Source organism: Choristoneura fumiferana, chromosome 11 (genome assembly GCF_025370935.1).
Source record: "Choristoneura fumiferana chromosome 11, NRCan_CFum_1, whole genome shotgun sequence".
Classification (NCBI taxonomy): domain Eukaryota; kingdom Metazoa; phylum Arthropoda; class Insecta; order Lepidoptera; family Tortricidae; genus Choristoneura; species Choristoneura fumiferana.
The window spans coordinates 15,289,810-15,304,507 of record NC_133482.1 but is presented as its reverse complement, the minus strand read 5'-3'; the positions used below and the strand labels follow the sequence as shown (position 1 = coordinate 15,304,507).

General features: G+C 40.7%; 1 protein-coding gene across 2 annotated transcripts in view; it reads left to right on the top strand.

The window, feature by feature from the left end:
- The window catches only part of LOC141432896 (SCP2 sterol-binding domain-containing protein 1-like), a 532,736-nt gene that overhangs the window by 52 nt on the left and 517,986 nt on the right, over positions 1 to 14,698 (top strand). The window contains exons 2-3 of one of the 2 annotated variants that reach the window (XR_012451880.1): positions 3,850 to 4,009; positions 6,793 to 7,125. Coding sequence is in view for 1 of the 2 variants with exons in the window: in XM_074094721.1 (XP_073950822.1) it covers positions 3,850 to 4,009; positions 6,793 to 6,995 (363 nt within the window). In the remaining variant the exon portion in view is untranslated. Of the gene's footprint in view, positions 1 to 3,849; positions 4,010 to 6,792; positions 7,419 to 14,698 lie in introns of those variants that run through there. The other variant, XM_074094721.1, reaches the window with a different exon arrangement.

The window sequence follows — 14,698 nt, the reverse complement described above, 5'->3', positions numbered from 1 at the left end:
GAGTTCCAAACTTTATTTTTTTTTTATTTTTTTTTCTGGCCAGTGTAATTTTTTAATTTGGTGATTAGTTTATTGTGGAAAGAAATTTTTAAACAGCCAGTGCTAATGTAACTATTTGTAATATTTATTGTTCTCGAAAAAAGAAAGTGAAGAAGATTATCTAGGTCTAGGTAAATACAATCCGTGAGCTCTTAGAATAACCTTCGGGTTTCAGGGGAAATCGGAAGGATTCGTGTAGTGGTAAAATGACAATTGTCTTTTTGACTTAGTAGTTAGTCGCCACTTAGTAGCAATCCATCACGCGAGGATGGCTCGCCCGGATTGCTATCCGGGCGGACCTTGCACAAGGTCCTACCACCTGCATATACATTATAAACAATTTCCCGTTATTGCCTATTTACTTACTGAAATACTTACCCTGTTTAAGTTGACTCCGCATAGAAATCAATTTTCGAAAAATAAACTAAATAAGTAAGTAAGTGGTGGTTTTAACTGCTCTATATAAATCAATGAAAACACAAAGAGTGCACTCTTCGCGTGATGGATTGCTACTAAGTGGCGACTAACTACTAAGTCAAAAAGACAATTGTCATTTTACCACTACACGAATCCTTCCGATTTCCCCTGAAACCCGAAGGTTATTCTACCATCTTGCTCGCTAATCCTGCCGTGAAACAGCAGTGCTTGCACTGTTGCGTTTCGGCGTGAAGAGTAAGACAGCCGGTGAAATTACTGGCACTTGAGGTATCCCATTAGGCCTCTAGGTTGGCAACGCATCTGCAATTCCCCTGGTGTTGCAGTTGTTTATTGGCGGTGGTGACCTCTTACCATCAGGGAGACCCACTTGCTCGTTTGCCATACAGACGAATAAAAAAAATGTTTTTATAGAAGCTATATGTTTCAAGAAATGTGATGATTGTAAATATTTTAATGAGGTTCAAGACTGAGTTATTAGAAGCAACGAGGATTTTGAAAAGTACATTAAAAAATATTAAATGAAGCAGACCAAAAAAATTAATTTGACTATACTTCCAAAAAAAAGTAGTGTGTTAGGCGCGATATTCTCTATTTAAAGTATCGATGGAAGAATTCGAAAATGCTGATTTTGTTTTATTTGTATCATGACAAAAAGTCATATTGAATTTAAATCAGAAAAAGATAAATAAGCGTAATATTATCACAGTAAGGTTTTTTTGTACTGATGGTTATTCTTTACATAACTTTTTACGGTAACTTTAAAAAGTTTTGCAAGTAGATAAAGATGGGCTACTACGAAACTCGCAAATCGAAGTTCGTATCGCACCGTCCCTTTCACTCGCGTATTAAATGACATAAGCATTAGCGGGACGGCAACATACGAAGTTCGAGTTTTGCACTTCGTGGTATAGGCCAGAACAGAACCGCATATTACGATCGCGTGTCATCGTCAATACCCGAAGTATGCTTCTAAAATACGAAGTTTTTTTTAAGAGCTCACGGAGTTGTACATTTGTTTCTAAAACACACACTGTATTTCATAGAGAGCCCAAAAAGAATGATATAACATATTATCAACGCCTACTCTAATTTATTATTAATTGATTTTTCTCAAACATGACATGTAATATTGACGTGTTACAAATAATAGGCTGACAAGTATCGCGCTGCAGGCGCTGCGGCTCAGCTCTAGCGGCCTGCAAAGAGATTTCATACAACTTTGCAGGCCGCTGGCCGGCAATGCGACCGTCTTATGTTTCAACGCGCGCTCTGTGACACGGCCTGTGCCCACCGCCAGCACCACTTGCCCCGCAGCCGCCCGCCGCCAGCAGCCACACAACAGGGCGACCAGACTAGCGTCCCGCCAACTTGATTTTTTTTATTTTATTTCATGTCATGTTTGAGAAAAGCACTAGGTATACAAGCCTCGGCCGGAACGTGGGGTTGCCGGCCTCGCATCCCTATCCTGCTTGTCTATATCTGCTTGGCCGGCAACCCCCTACTTCCCGGCCTCTACAGTAATGTACTATTGTTGACATATAAAGCTATAGAGAAATTCCAATTTATTTACCGTTGTCAACTCATTGTTCTCCAAGTTTAATTACCTAACTAGAAGATATCCATCTAAGTAAGCTTAGGATATAATGTACCTAGGTACAGTTTAAATTTGGATTGGTGCTGTCTTTCTGTAAGTATGAAATCTTTGTGTTGTTAGAAGACTAAAACAAACTAGGAAATTATAGTCTTCAATACTTTTTGAGGGTTCCGTAGCCAAAATGGCAAAAACGGAACCCTTATAGTTTCGCCATGTCTGTCTGTCTGTCCGTCCGCGGCTTTGCTCAGGGACTATCAATGCTAGAAAGCTGTAATTTTGCACGAATATTTGTATATAAACTATGTCGACAAAATGGTACAATAAAAAAATTAAAAAAAATTTTTAGAGTACCTCCCATAGACGTAAAGTGGGGGTGATTTTTTTTCTCATCCAACCTTGTAGTGTGGGGTATCGTTGGATAGATCTTTTAATAACAGCGATAAGCGAATTCTAGACAGACCGAGTTGCGGGTACCTATAATAGTACATAATATTTACCCATCTTCCGATAGCAGACAAATAAATACATTAGTCTTTTGCAACGTTAGGTAAGTGAAGAAAGTGATGAGCAAGCAAGTGTCGTTTTAAAGCAAATACTGACTTAAGTGACTACACCGGCTAACGCCAAACAATACGTAATGTCAAGTAGTTACATAATTAGCATATTTGAGAAATATTTTTCAATTCCCAGTATATTTTGAAATCATAAGCGTAAGTTTTTTCGACAACCTTCTAGAACGACATCAAAGAATCTCGGAGAATTTTAGCACTTTTGCGTGCGCATTTTTTACTCTTTCACGCTGAAACGGATGGACGCAGGCGCGGTCGCAGCCTGAAGTTGGGGGGGGGGGTCACTAATAATAACACATCGGGCCTAGGGGCAAAAACTTTTAATTTTGTACATTTTTAGAAGATTTTTTCAATTTGACGTGTACATTTTGGGGGGGCGGCCATGTCGCCTGTGACCTCCCCCTTCGGACCGTGCCTGGATGGACGGTATGGATGAAGTTTGATATGTACCTAGATATCTGAAATTGTTGAACACGTGGGCTACTTTTTATCCCATTATTCCCACGCGATCTGCGTAAAATCTGTGCGGTTTTTTTTATCACCAATATTACGATAAAAATCGGCCAAGAGCGTGTCGGAAACGCCCAGGATATGATTCCGTATATAGCCGATACGAAAAAATCAACCAGGTATCTTAAATATTTTCCTCAGGATTTTGTATTTCGTACGGAATTTTTCAAGTATATTTTATAAGTTAGCCTACTATTTATGCTGCTACAAAGCGGTAAGTATATATATGTAAAAAACTTGAGGAGTTCACCTGTTGTATGTAGAGCTGGTGCACAGATTTGATATGGGACTTAAGTCATTTTTCGAATATGGAACGTCGAGTTATCTATGCGGACACTTTATACGCGTTACTACTACGTATAACATGCCATCTTCTAAGTTTTTTAAGTATAAAATAAACCACTTTGTCGGCATAAATATATCCCCATGCATTGCAGCTTTCTAGCACTTATAGTCTCTAAGGTAACCCGCGGGCGGACGGACAGACAGACATGGCGAAACTATAAGGGTTCCGTTTTTCCACTTTAGTTACGGAACCCTAAAAATTAGGCAATTTAGTGAAAATCGAGTTGTTACATCACGCCAATCAATGAATCCTACATATATCCCAGGAATAAGTGTCAGGTTTTTAACTCTTCCTTTATATAGTAACCCCAAAGGCACAAGTCTCGTCGTAATCAGCAATTTGAAATTTTCCAGGGAGCCAATCAGAGCGAGTTGTCGCCAACCAATGGCAGCAAAGCTGACCTGATCACGCGCATCAAGGCGCACGTGAAGGCTGCCGATAAAAACCAAGCGAAGGCCCTGGGGGGCGTGTTCCTGTTTAACATCATCAAGGATACCCAGGTTTATAGCTGGAGTAAGTATCTAGGTATTGTTTCCACCAGTGATGTGCGAAGATGCGTTGTTAGGAATGTGTTTGTTATGATCATGAATGTCAATAGAAACGCTTCGTTTGCCTATCCTCGCTCAGCGCAGCTCTAGTGGAAACAACTCAGCGGAGCTTAAAAGTAACATTTTATGAGCATGAGAAGTTAAAAAAAAATACTTACAGAGATTTCGACCAGTTTCAATTCCCGGTTATGTATTAGAGTCGAATCTAAAATCGAAGCCATGGTTCCTAAGACCAGATTTCGCTATCTCTTATAGTTTCCAATTTCTCCCTACTGACCTGGATTGATCAACCTGTATACAAAACAGGGACGGATGTGTGCAAGGAGTGTGATGCACTAGCGCTGACTACCCTCATGGCTCGCCAGTGCTTTCGCCTCCACGCTGTAAGAACACATACAAATCACACAAACCCAATATCACTACCACCACACTACATACGCTGACGTGTTTCGAACTCAATCAGAGCAACGCAACAGTTTATCATGCTATCAGATGTTAGACAAATCCTAAATCCTTCGAATGCAAGTCCGATTCGCACTTAGCCAATAATTTAAATAATGATGTCATACAATTTTCACCATTAAGATACCACTACGTGAAGTCCAGCCTTAGATTGAGGACTGATAAACAACTAGATGGACATCACGTCAATATAGCAACGAGAAATGACAAGTAGACAGTACCTACATCCGCCCATCTGGTAGGTCAAGATAGATAGCAAATAACTCAAGCGCATCTATATTACCGTTATGCCCGCTCTACATGATGGCCCGCAGGGAAGCGAATATAATATACTTATATGTTACTAGCTTCGCTCAAGTTCCAAATACCTTCATTTCTCTAACTAAGACTGCCAGTCCAGTCCATTGGAGTGGAATGAAACAGCGGAGCGGTGAGCGAGATAAAAAAAACCACCAATAGAATTGCATAAAATCTCCGCTTCTCTTCAGTGCGCGTGGAGTTGGTAACTAGATAAAAACTTCATACAAATCCGGGAAACGGGGAATCTCCGCGAATGATGAAACACTCCGCTACTCTGCCCCGCACTACTTTTTCGCTCCGCTCCGCTATCTAGCTCCGCGTAGGGTTGCCATACGTCATGATTTGTCCGAACATGTCCGGATTTTTGACCCTTTCGCAGGATCAGGATTGTGGCCGGACTTGCTAAGGCACTTGTCTCACCGCCAGCGAGGAAACGATTGGCTATCGACTATTTTCTCGCTCAAGAAACGAAAAAAAGATATAAGATCCTGTGTGAAGAGACACATATATTAATAGTTGATCGCTGGCTGTTCACACTGTCGGCGAGAACTCGCTCTTACAATTTTTGTCGCAGCGATAAGAGCTATAAAACTCGCTGAGCTATAGATACTCGCTCAGCGATGTCAGCTTGGCGGCCGCCCCGCACGAGCGAGTCGAGTGGAGCGAGTAATCGCCCGTCGCACGCGAACACTCGCTTACAGCCGAGCGACAAAACTACACTCGCTTCTCGCTGCTCACCCACTCGTTTCTAGTTACTCGCTCTACTCGCTTCTCGCTCATCGTCGGCGGTGGGACAAGTGCCTAAGTGACCGGATTTTTAGAAATAACCTCAGAGAAAAAAAAATTGGTGGCGGGGAGGGGGCTATGGAGTCGGGCGAAGGAAAAGGAAAGCGTAGATATACGATACAGTAAACCGCGGGCCGCAGCGCCGCACCGGTACGTCCTCCAACCTACGTCAACTTGTGGACTTTTAGGATGATGTCAGGATTTTCGTCAGAACTTTAAATTTTTTCATATGGCAACGGCAACCCGCTCCGCGCCTATGGAGAGACATCGTCCGCAACTCCGCTCCACATTACTCCCTTCCTCAGCTCCGGTGCCTCAACCCTCTCCAGTAGAATGACAGCCAGAAGCAGTGCTGTGCAGTACCCTTAGTGTAAGTTTTCTGTTACAAAATACGTCTCGATCGCGCTCGCGTTAAATTCTCAATTTGTATGGAAACACGAACAGCGCCTCTAGCGGAACGTTTGCGATGTTCGTGTTTCCATACAAATTGAAATTATAAAGCGAACGCGATCGAGACGTATTTTGGCACCGAAAACAGAAAACAGAGTACAGGCACGCGACAAAACGTGACGCATGATTCGCGTCAAAAATTTAGAACACCAGTAATTGTCGATCCTTTTTTTCATTCCGTGATAACAAATAAACCGATCCACGGATCGATAAGTGCAGCGTAGGACGTCCACCAACGAGATGAATGGATGAACTAGTAAAAAGCCGCGGTTTCACGGTGGAGATGCCGCTTAAAACCGAAGCAACTGGAGGTCTATGGGGGAAGACCATGTCCAACAGTGGACTTCCTACGCTTACTTTTTTTTATTCGACTGGATGACAAACGAGCAAGTGGGTCTCCTGTTGGTAAGAGATCACCACCGCCCATAAACATCTGCAACACCAGGCCCCTGTACCACAAAAGTTACAAGTGCTACAATTCTACAAAATTGTATATTTTCTCTTAGTAAAATGTTACAATTTTGTAGAATTGTAGCACTTGTAACTTTTGTGGTACAGGGGCCAGGTGTATTGCAGATGCGTTGCCAACCTAGAGGCCTGAGATGGGATAACTCAAGTGCCAGTAATTTCACCGCTGTCTCTCCACGCCGAAACACAACACTGCAAGCACTGCTGCTTCACGGCAGGATCCTACCACCTGCGGCTGATATGATGATGATAAAATAAACCTATGTATACATCAACTTACAGCGCTGGACCTAAACAACGTAACCGTGTACGAGGGCGAGCCCGACGACGACCCAGACACCACGTTCACCCTAACAGAGGCCACCTTCAAGCAGCTGGTGCAGGGCCGCGAAGATTCTCGCATCATCCTCCAATCAGGGCGCTGTTCCGTCACCGGTGACGTCATGAGGGCTATGAAGCTGGAACCCTATATTAGACTAGATTAAGGATTGTGTTTGTGCTTATAATTTGGGTCAATCAACTTTTAAGTGATATTCTGTCCCGTAACCATGAAACAATCGTGGGTTACATACCTATTTGAATATCGAAAGTTAAAAATAGTTAAAATTCCTACGGGTAAAATATCGAAGTCCAAAATATCGAAGTACAGAGTATCGAATATCCTATGTGTGAAATATCACGTGACAGGGTCGAAGGAGCTCCGCTTTGCGGATCTCCTATTTCACTCAGTTGAGGCGCTTCGCGCCTTGACGCAATACTAACCTAACCTAACCTATTGAACATCAATAACCAAAAATATTTGGTTCGGTTAGGTTAGAACTGTGACCACAACAACGCACGAGTCGAGCGAGCGACGCGAGCGTGCCGCGGCAGCGGCCGGCGAGTGCTAAAAATGACTAGATTATGTAAAATAAAATGCTATTAAAGAGAAAGGAGCAATACATAAGCAGATTTCTATGTACGATATTTTAATTTTCGACATTCAAATATGTTATATTATGACATTCAAATATGTATATTTATGACATTCAAATATGTTAATATGTTATATTCAAATATGCATCCGGAAACGCACCAAAGCAACAGACATCTTGGTACGCATTGCACGATTCAAATGGAACTGGGCAGGCATGTGGCACGCCGAGGGGATAACCGCTGGGCCCATAGAGTGCTGGTGTGGAGACCACGGACCACAAGAAGAAGTGTAGGCAGGCCCCAGATGAGATGGTCTGATGATATAAAGAGCTACGCCGGACCGTACTGGCTCAGGAAGACGGAGAATAGGACGGAGTGTAGGAGATTAGGAGATTAGGAGAGGGCTACATCCAGCAGTGGATAGATAAAGCCTGAAAAAAAAAATTCATTCGATATTTTAATCAATCGGCATTTCAATCGACATTTTGACCATAGGTATAACAACTTTCGATATTGTGATACAATCGATATTTTCACTTTCGATATTTTGAACATCGACATTTTAACCGTAGGTATTTTAATTTACGATATTCAAATATGTAACCAGCTTCAGGAGACGTTACCATGGCAACAAGCTACACTAAAAAGTTGATTGAAGAGAAGTCTACAGATTTACTGCATAATGATTTTCCATTCGGGAAAAGTCGAATCGCGATCGGATTATGAGTGACGTTTTCATATCCATCAATATGGAACTTTATTATCTAGTGTCAAAAGTCAAAATTAAAAATGTACCTACCTAACGGCTGTACGATAGGTACTGAATCTAATTGATTGATCGAGTACGTAAATACGATCTTATCTGATAATATTTTATTTTGGACAACCCTTAGATGAATGATTGGTCTCGCGCGCTCGCTCGACTAGATACCGCGGGAACTAAAAACAAAACGTTCGTGAATGCGGCAACTCAATATTGTAGTGTGCGTAAGAACGGTGTAAGACAATTTGCAAGGATGCTAGTGTGCGTGACGAATTGTGTTGCCAGCTGCTCCACTGTTACCCAAATTATTGGGAAAATAAATTATTCTGTGGTCTATTAAGTTACTGGTTACAAAATGTATCTTGGGAAATACTTAGAAATTAAGAGTGAATGTATTAATATGTTTGTGTATAGGTTAGGCGTAGGTTTCTTCTTTAAAAAAATGGTAGGTATGATGTAGGTATATCAATGATCAGGCCTCACTTTTAATTAAAAAATATATATATTTAAGGACATTCAATATTTACAAATTATTACTGAAAATTCATGGACTGAGTCACCAACTAAGAAGTTTTGCGTACTTAACACGTTGTACCTATAGTTAAACCTAATATAATTTACAGGTTAATTAAAACTAAAATAAAAATAATTGTTTACAAAATATACATACATAGGTAGATGCATACATACATACTTACATACGCTTGAAAAACATAACCCTCCTTCGGGCAGTCGGGTAAAAAGTTAACATTTCAGGAAAATGGGTAGAAATACGAAAAAAAAATTTTTCTTTTCCCGTAATACCTAAGTAAATAAGCTGATCGGGCTTTTGACTGGGAAGACGAAAAACATTTTTAATTTTAATACACATTCACCCCTTAATTAAATAGTGTCGGGTAACAATTTATACACCTTCAGTGTATAATATCACAAAGATAAACATTAAATAATATAGAACTAGGTTATGTATATATAATAATTACGTTAGATACTTAAATAAAATAAGTTATTAAAATTTATCATCATTTAATGATGATAACAATAAAATTCAATTTATTAAAATCTCAATTTGATTCTTGTGTACGCGGCAACACAGAATGGCGTTTAGGGTTCATGTTATTTTATTTTGTAATTTCGAAATTATACGATATTTACTGATGGTATGTGATCCCAGTGTCCTTCTTATTTCTTGTAGTATTATTATTAAACAGTTTCACTGCGAAAACTGGCATTTTACTTCGGTTTATGACCAAAATTTAACAAAAATTCGGGACATGCACATTACGCACAGTTTGCAACGCGACTGAGTCGCCTCGGGCTCAGGTACGCCGATTTCGGCGTACTATTTGTTGCCGCATTTGACAAGTACGCCGGCGGTATCTAGTCGAGCGAGCGCGCGAGACCAATCATTCATCTAAGGGACAACCATTATGCTATGCACTATGTCTCCAACCTAAGAACAACGCCGGCTCTAGCTCTTGGTCAAGGTCGAGCGAGAGATTAATTAGTACCTAAGTTTCTGTCTTGGTTCTTAATCAAGTAGATCAAAAATAGACTATATAAGTAGAGAAGAGAGTAGACAAAAACAATTCTGTATGTAGGCCGCTAAAGGCTAAAGTTTGGCCGCTATAATGTATGTCTGTGTGTGTGTGTGTCTGTCTGTCTGTCCGTGGCACCGTAGCTCTTAAGCGGGTGGACCGATTTGAATACGTTTTTTTTTATTCGAAAGCAGATTTTCTGGCGATGGTTCTTAGACATGTTTCATCAAAATTGGTTTAGCCGTTTTTGAGATATCCGACAAAGTCGGGGGTTTTCCAACTTTTTGCTGGTTAGGTTATACTGTATCAAAATTCAGCTCTACTAGCGGCCCCGCTTTGCATTATGTACTCGTAGGTGCCTGCCTTTGTCATTGTATTCGTTCTAACAGCATCACTTTCATTCTCAGATTTGTGGTTCGTAAATTACTTGTAAAATGGGGCCCTAAGTGAAAGTTCTGGTTTGTAACAAAAACTATAATTTTCTGTTCCGTGTGTAAAATGATTACGCGTGCGATCTTAGATTACGTCTATTAAGTGCATGCGTACAGTGCCCTTAGTGTAAGTTTTCGGTTACAAAATACGTCTCGATCGCGTTCGCGTTTAAGTCTCACTTTGTATGCAAACACGAACAGCGCCTCTAGTGGAACGTTTGCGATGTTCGTGTTTCCATGCAATTGAAACACGAACGATTTTAACGCGAACGCGATCGAGACGTGTTTTGTAACCGAAAACTTACACTAAGGGCACTGGATAGTGATAATAATAAAGCACGGTAGTTTAAGTTTCTGCGATCATTATCTTATTTTAACGACAGGCTATTCTTGTTGTTATGTTATATCAGCTCTCTATTTACTATAAGTTAGATGTAGGTAGGTAACTTAATAAACATATTTTAACACAGTTAAGTTTTTTAATTGTCGCTAAATCGAACTCCTTTTGTCCTTTGTTAAAAAACTGGGTCATCATCATCATCCCAGCCTATATACGTCCCACTGCTGGGCACGGGCCTCCTCTCAGAACAAGAGGGCTTGGGCCGTAGTTCCCACGCGGGCCCAGTGCGGATTGGGAACTTCACACGCACCATTGAATTGCTTCGCAGGTTTGTGCAGGTTTCCTCACGATGTTTTCCTTCACCGCAAAGCTCAAACAACTGGGTATGTCAATGATATAAGTAGCTCGAAGAATGTAAGTTGAAGTGGCAATAGGTAGGTCACATCGCTCGTAGAACTAATAACTTTTACAACGGCCTCTACTAACAGCTACTACGAAATTCGAAAATCGAAGTTCGTATCGTACCGTCCCTCTCACTCTCGTATTAAATAATATTAGCGACAGCGGGACGGTACGATACGAACTTCCATTTTCGAATTTCGTAGTACTTACTAGCCTCTCAGGAAGACACAGCGTTGGCAGGCCTCCTCTTAGATGAATGATTGGTCTCGCGCGCTCGCTCGACTAGATACCGCGGGAACTAAAAACAAAACGTTCGTGAATGCGGCAACTCAATATTGTAGTGTGCGTAAGAACGGTGTAAGACAATTTGCAAGGATGCTAGTGTGCGTGACGAATTGTGTTGCCAGCTGCTCCACTGTTACCCAAATTATTGGGAAAATAAATTATTCTGTGGCCTATTAAGTTACTGGTTACAAAATGTATCTTGGGAAATACTTAGAAATTAAGAAGTAATTAAGAGTGAATGTATTAATATGTTTGTGTATAGGTTAGGCGTAGGTTTCTTCTTTAAAAAAATGGTAGGTATGATGTAGGTATATCAATGATCAGGCCTCACTTTTAATTAAAAAATATATATATATTTAAGGACATTCAATATTTACAAATTATTACTGAAAATTCATGGACTGAGTCACCAACTAAGAAGTTTTGCGTACTTAACACGTTGCACCTATAGTTAAACCTAATATAATTTACAGGTTAATTAAAACTAAAATAAAAATAATTGTTTACAAAATATACATACATAGGTAGATGCATACATACATACTTACATACGCTTGAAAAACATAACCCTCCTTCGGGCAGTCGGGTAAAAAGTTAACATTTCAGGAAAATGGGTAGAAATACGAAAAAAAAAATTTTTTCTTTTCCCGTAATACCTAAGTAAATCAGCTGATCGGGCTTTTGACTGGGAAGACGAAAAACATTTTTAATTTTAAGACACATTCACCCCTTAATTAAATAGTGTCGGGTAACAATTTATACACCTTCAGTGTATAATATCACAAAGATAAACATTAAATAAAATAGAACTAGGTTATGTATATATAATAATTACGTTAGATACTTAAATAAAATAAGTTATTAAAATTTATTATCATTTAATGATGATAACAATAAAATTCAATTTATTAAAATCTCAACCACGGGGAATTTGATTCTTGTGTACGCGGCAACACAGAATGGCGTTTAGGGTTCATGTTATTTTATTTTGTAATTTCGAAATTATACGATATTTACTGATGGTATGTGATCCCAGTGTCCTTCTTATTTCTTGTAGTATTATTTTTAAACAGTTTCACTGCGAAAACTGGCATTTTACTTCGGTTTATGACCAAAATTTAACAAAAATTCGGGACATGCACATTACGCACAGTTTGCAACGCGACTGAGTCGCCTCGGGCTCAGGTACGCCGATTTCGGCGTACTATTTGTTGCCGCATTTGACAAGTACGCCGGCGGTATCTAGTCGAGCGAGCGCGCGAGACCAATCATTCATCTAAGGGCCTCCTATTTGGTGGTGACGACATTGCGAGAGTAGCGGGCAACTGGCGGACGCAGCTCACAGGAAAGACATACATACAATTTAAAAGGGTTGGGTGGCAGGTTCGCATTCTAAGGTAGACCTGAGGCCTATTTGTTTAAAAAGCACTTATCGTTTTTATCACTTATTTCTGTCATAGGTACGACGTAGGTATAAGACAACTTGCAGGTGGTAGGATCCTGTGCGAGGTCCGCTCGGATTGCTAAGTACCTACCACCATCTTGCTCGCTAATCCTGCCTTCAAGCAGCAGTACTTGCACTGTTGTGTTTCGGCGTGGAGAGTAAGACAGCCGGTGAAATTACTGAGAGAGAGAGAGAGAGAGAGAGAGAAACATTTATTTACACATATTCGATACACATAAAAATACATTAGATGGAAAAAAAATAAAAATAACGTCGAATAGTATAAAGTGGACCCCACTCAGCATAATGTTACGGCAAGCCGCAACGCTGTTTTTCAGTGGGACCCATACTGGCACTTGAGGTATCCCATCTTTGGCCTCTAGGTTGGCAACGCATCTGCAATACCCCTGGTGTCGCAGATGTTTATGGGCGGTGGTGATCTCTTACCATCGTTTGCCATCCAGTCGAATAAAATAAAATAAACAAAGACGAGAGTAGAGAGTGATGATGAATGCGGCTGCGAACGTCAGCACGTTAGAGAAGCAACAGCCTCAGGGTCAACATTGGAAGTCAACATTGTAAGGATGATGGATGTCAAAAATTACGCTTTTACTCGCGCTGTGAACGGACTGCGGGAACTGTTTTTGTGTGCCGTCTAGTACATAGATGTGAATGGAGGTAAAGTATCTGTTTGATTTAAAAACGTTGAAATTAATAAATAAATAATAAATAAATATCATGGGACACTTGACACCAATTGACCTAGTCCCAACCTAAGCAAAGCTTGTACTATGGATACTAGGCAACGGATAAACATACTTATATAGATAAATACATACTTAAATACATATTAAACATCCAAGACCCGAGAACAAACATTCGTGTTATTCACACAAATATCGGCCCCGGCCGGATTCGAACCCAGGACCTCAAGCTTCAAAGTCAGGTTCTCTAACCACTTAGCCATCCGGTCGTTAATAATAATTATCTTAAGTATGTTACGAGATGAGATTAGTAAGAGTGACAGTAATTGGTACGAGTAATTAATTAGTACGTTAAGGTTGCGCTGTTGGCTAATCATAATAATATTAATGATACTCATCATGTTATGCTGAATAAATATTCTCCCATTATTTATGTATTTATACCCACCCATAAGGTGCACACCGGAAGTACAGGCAAACGAGCAAGTGGGTCTCCTGATGGTAAGAGATCACCACCGCCCATAAACACCTTCAACACCAGGGGTATAGAGGCCTAAGATGGGATACCTCAAGTGCCCGTAATTTCACCGGCTGTCTTACTCTCCACGCCGAAACACAACAGTGCAAGCACTGCTGCTTCACGGCAGGATTAGCGAGCAAGATGGTGGTAGCAATCCGGGCGGACCTTGCACAAGGTCCTACCACCTGCAAATGATTTGTTCATGATAAACTCATTCCTCGCAACAACATCCTAGCAGATCTTATTAATTTTGCTCTTCACAAAAAAGTCTGTTTACTGGGATGAATGGTTTACCTATTATAAAACTATCCAACGTGGAAATGCCGCGAGCGTTAGGCACTTGTCCCACCGCCGACGATGAGCGAGAAGCGAGCAGAGCGAGTAACTAGAAACGAGTGGGCGAGCAGCGAGAAGCGAGTGTAGTTTTGTCGCTCGGCTGTAAGCGAGTGTTCGCGTGCGACGGGCGATTATTCGCTCCACTCGACTCACTCGTGCGGGGCGGCCGCCAAGCTGACATCGCTGAGCGAGTATCTATAGCTCAGCGAGTTTTATAGCTCTTATCGCTGCGACAAAAGATGTAAGAGCGAGTTCTCGCCGACAGTGTGAACAGCCAGCGATCAACTATTAATATATATGTCTCTTTTACTCACACAGGATCTTATATCTTTTGTTCGTTTCTTGAGCGAGAAAATAGTCAATAGCCAATCGTTTCCTCGCTGGCGGTGAGACAAGTGCCTTATGGGCACCTTTGTGGCGGGAATGGCGAGGGGCGAGTTATTTGACTAGGTTATAGTTTTCTATTGTTATTATTATTATCTTCTTTTTGTAAATAATGAATGTTATGAT